General features: G+C 34.2%; 1 protein-coding gene across 1 annotated transcript; it reads left to right on the top strand.

Annotated features, from left to right (window-relative positions):
- Positions 1-1753: 1753 nt before the first annotated feature.
- On the top strand, positions 1754-4396 carry Tsp_10749a (32 kDa beta-galactoside-binding lectin (Galectin-1); the record flags this gene model as incomplete). Its single annotated transcript, XM_003373710.1, has 12 exons — positions 1754-1780; positions 1823-1908; positions 1987-2185; positions 2261-2387; positions 2500-2552; positions 2586-2744; positions 2815-2937; positions 3000-3123; positions 3203-3339; positions 3371-3547; positions 3831-3838; positions 4219-4396. Coding segments are annotated over exons 1-12 (1398 nt in total), but the record flags the coding sequence as incomplete, so codon positions are not given.
- Between the last annotated feature and the right edge of the window lie 21 nt (positions 4397-4417).

The following is a 4417-nucleotide window of genomic DNA, read 5'->3' as shown; positions in this document are numbered from 1 at the left end:
GATAACCCTCGTGTTCAGGCAGGCAGTGCAATAATAAACCCTGCGCCTGCCACTAGTTCTACTGACTTGTTATATATTGTGTACAGGGTATAATATATAACGGCGAAATTGGAAACAGGTGCTGCACTTTGGAAATTTATTAAGGAAAGAGAGGAAGGAAATAAAAAGAAAAAGGGTAAAATAATAATTCGGGCAAATTCTCAATCTGGAAAACAAATCGACGATTGAAAATGATGACCAACTTTGTATAATAAGGTATTGGTTGCTGCCTGTCGTTGGTGACCAGTTTATTTCTTTCCCATTTGCCCGAATATGGTGTGTTGTCAAATTACCAGAATAATAATGTCCCATTTTTGGCGAAGCTAATACTTGCATCGTTTGTTTGTTGGTAAAAATTTATTGATTTCCATTCATTCATGAAGCAGGTTCTTTTTTGCTCTGTTTCTACTGCAAGCTGCTTTTGTTGCACAAGGGCGTCTGAAAATTGCGGATTACTCCGCCTAGTTGCAAGCTGGCAGCTAGCATGTGCATCATCTCTGTTCTTCACAACTTAGGCCTGGTGGAAAAACGCGAATCATCGTCGTATTGAAAAGCAAAAACAATAAAATGAAAAAGAATAGAACATCTCATTTTTGACGAACCAATCCCTAATTGGTTAACTTGTTGCTGCAGCATTCAATCAGAAGATGAGGAGGAGGAGGAGGCGAAGGTTATGCACATCAAGCAAATAATAAGGCTAATTATTTATAGATACTGGCACAAAGTAGTGAACACAAGCATGATGAATGAATTGATTTTTAAACAATTTTCAAATTTAAACAAAGCCGTGCATTTATTGGTCAATCGTATGGGAACGAATGTTAAGTGTTCGAACAAGAGAATCAGTTGTTTCAATTTTTAAAACCAAAGTCAAAAAATTATTTTTTAATTATTGATGAAGGTGATGAACGAAAGAATGAACAATGTTATGACATACATGATGTCGTTGTTTTTCAAAAAGAAGCAAGAAGATCAATATTATTGATGAGTGATTGAGCGAGAAAGTGTGTGTGTGTGTGTGTGTGTATTTGAGTGCAGCCTCTCTCCCCCTCTCTCTCCCTCTCTCTTTCTCTCTCTCTCTCTCTCTCTCTCTCTCAATCTCTGTGTCACTCCCTCCATCGTTATCTAAGCAGGCAGCAACTTTTTCTAGAAGCAACATTGACATCTGGCAAATGTTCGCTTCGAATGCTGACAGATCAATTTTTTGGGACCAACCGAACCTTAATAAAAGCGGTTGTATTTTTATTTTAACACTCTTCAAGATTCGTTGATGAACATGAGCATCAATTACATTTGTCAAATTTCATTTCAACTAACAAAAGTACATCATTTCAAATTTCTTTAAAATAGGCGATATTTTTTTCCATTTCTTCTTGCCATCGCTTTATTTTTAATTTCCTTTTCAAAAACCCAACGAATAATAATAATCATCATCATTATCATGGCTGTTTGCTTGAATGAACTGTTACAATGTAATGGCACTGAGGCTTGCTGTTGAGCTTCGGTTGACGACAAAAATGCATTAAAAACAAAAGTACAAATCATCACAATAGAAAAATCATTTCATTAATTTACAACGCAGATTCATCGCATGGACGAAATATTCCAGTTGCGAATTTGGCGGTGTTAATATATGTTATAACTACTGAACAGTTCAGTTTCGACTTTGAAAATAATTTCAAGCATAAAAAGTTACAATAGTTCATTTTGTTAAATGGGCTGGATTGTTGAAAAAAGGACAGTCAATTAATAAAACATGTAAATTGATTTGCTAATTTTATAGATGGTTCCGTATCTGTCCAGATTAGAAGATAAGCCGGTTGAACCAGGCCAATCATTGCACATTCGAGGAGTGCTTCTGGGTGACAAGTATGATGATATACAAAATATTTCACATCATTTTCATATGGATAATTATAAAAGTGTTGTTTGCTTTTTTGACTACAGATTTGATGTCAACATGCAAACTGGTTCAAAAGATGTAGATGATATCCCTTTTCATATGGGATTTCGTCGCAAGGACAAAGTTTGTCTGATGAATTCACAGTACCTTAGTCAGTGGGGAAAGGAGGAGCGCAAGAAAATTTCTTTGAAAGAAAACGAAGCATTTGATTTGAGAATTCGTGCACACGATAGCAAATTTGAGGTATGCAATTTAAATATGAAGTTTATTATTATTATTATTATTATTATTATTATTATTATTATTATATAATTTAAGATATTTTTGAACCAAAAAGAACTTTGTGAATATGATTATCGTCAAGTGCTGACTTCTATCAATTACATCAGCATCACTGGCGATATTGAATTGAATCAAGTTAAATGGGCAGGAAAATATTATGTAAGTATTTTGTAATTTGATGTTAAAATTTGAAACTTATTTCCATTTCAAAGTAAGAACTACACCACTACACAAACGAATTTCTGCTAAATTCCATGAAATATAAATAATTTCAGCGGTTATAAAATTCAAGAAGCTAATAAAAGGAACTGTTTGCATGCCAGTAGCAGTTAGCAGGAAGCATTGAATTTCTTTGTTTCAGCCTGTGCCGTATGAAGCATGCGTAAAAGGCGGATTTCCAGTTGGTAAAACGTTGTTCATAACTGGCGTACCGGAGAAGAAAGCTAAACGGTTTGCCGTGAACATTTTGACTGGAAACTGTGACATTGCACTGCACTTAAACGTTCGTTTTGATGAAAAGGTTAGCGTATTATATTATTATTAACTACGGCATGCATCTAAGTCGAATTAATGGAAACTTTTCCCCTTAGTGCATCGTGCGAAACAGTCGTATAGGTGGCAGTTGGCAAGCTGAAGAACGCGAAGGAAAGTTCCCATTGGAAAAAGATCACATGTTCGATTTGATGATTGCTAATGAAGGATACGCATTCCAAGTAAGCAGTGTAACAAAGTTTTTAATATGTTGGCAACTAATAAATGTATTAAATTATTGCAGATTTATTTTGGCGATATTCACTGGTGTGCATTTGCGCATCGCATTGATCCGAATACTTTGAAAGGAATGCGTATTGAAGGTGACTTGGAATTGCATGAGATTCACGTCGATTCAGGCGAGCCTCGTTGAAACACTGACAAAGACAAACTGAATTTTTTTAATTCTGCTTTTCGTTCTGCTAAGTTATTTATAGTTAGATCCAGGTGATTCTGCTTTTCTTGCACGTATGGAAGTTGCCTACAGTATTCGTAAAATATACACTGATCAGTCCTGTTTATCAGCAATCGTATTAATCATTTCTATCCCAACCAATGCTTGGCCATTATATTGCTTTTGTGCTGTTTGTCTGATTTCAAAGGCTATTAAAACAGGCGTGCGTTAACAATAAATACTTCACAGCAATTCACCATTGTTCTACAGAAAGGCATCAGCTAGCTATACAGCGTTCCAGAATGTCACATTTCGACAAAAATAATAATAACAATACTATCATACAACAACACACATCATACAGTACAACAAGAGGCGTGCATCTGGTGAAGTGCAATGTATTAATGAATTCTTTCTTCATATATAGAAACAATATTGTACAATTATTAATAACAATACTACGAATTATTCTCAATTGATTATTTAATAAGATATTTGACAGAATTGCTTGTTTGTAAACGTATCATTGATTGAGAGATGTAATGCAATATTAGATGAAAAGTGTAATTCATTGTGTTCATTTCAATTAATTCTTATTTCTGTATCGTTTTCAATCAATAAAATTACGTAAATAAAATTTTTTCAATTTAAAGATTTCTGTATTACAAAAATGAATTTCAGGTACAAATGTTATTAGAGTCAGAAACATTTCTTGAGGGTATAGGTTGAAGTTTTTGCATAAATATTAATAAAATAGAATCATATTCTTGATTATAATGATTGCCGGATTCATTTTCTTTCCTATCGCTCCGATTAAAATCGCAACATACGTAATGTTTTTGTCAATATCTCATCAAATACGCTTTTGTACATCGTCGGACAAAGTTTGTAGTGATTATCTTATTTTTTCGGATCGATTGAAATCACTTTTGCTACAATTTAAATTTTTCGACTTTTCAAAAAAGCAAGGCTATAGCCTTTGCTGTTTTTGCGATTTTCGAAAGTATGCTTTTGTCACAAATTTCGATTTTTTTTTCTTATATATTGCTAAATTGTGAAAAATTAATAGGTTCTGGAAAGTTCCACGGCAAACAACCGCGTACGTGTCGAATAAATGGCCTCTAAAGTTGCCATGTGACTATCTAATACACAGGAAGCAGCCCATCTGGAACTCCGTTAAGCGATCGACGATGTTGCATTTGTATAGAAAAGTTTTCGACATATATGAGTATTCGTGGAACTGGCAGGTTTTTGCATATTTCGTGTTT

Source organism: Trichinella spiralis (genome assembly GCF_000181795.1).
Source record: "Trichinella spiralis strain ISS 195 chromosome Unknown Scfld6, whole genome shotgun sequence".
In the NCBI taxonomy this organism is placed as follows: domain Eukaryota; kingdom Metazoa; phylum Nematoda; class Enoplea; order Trichinellida; family Trichinellidae; genus Trichinella; species Trichinella spiralis.
The sequence above is the reverse complement of the archived record's forward strand: the minus strand, read 5'-3'. Positions and strand labels throughout refer to the sequence as shown.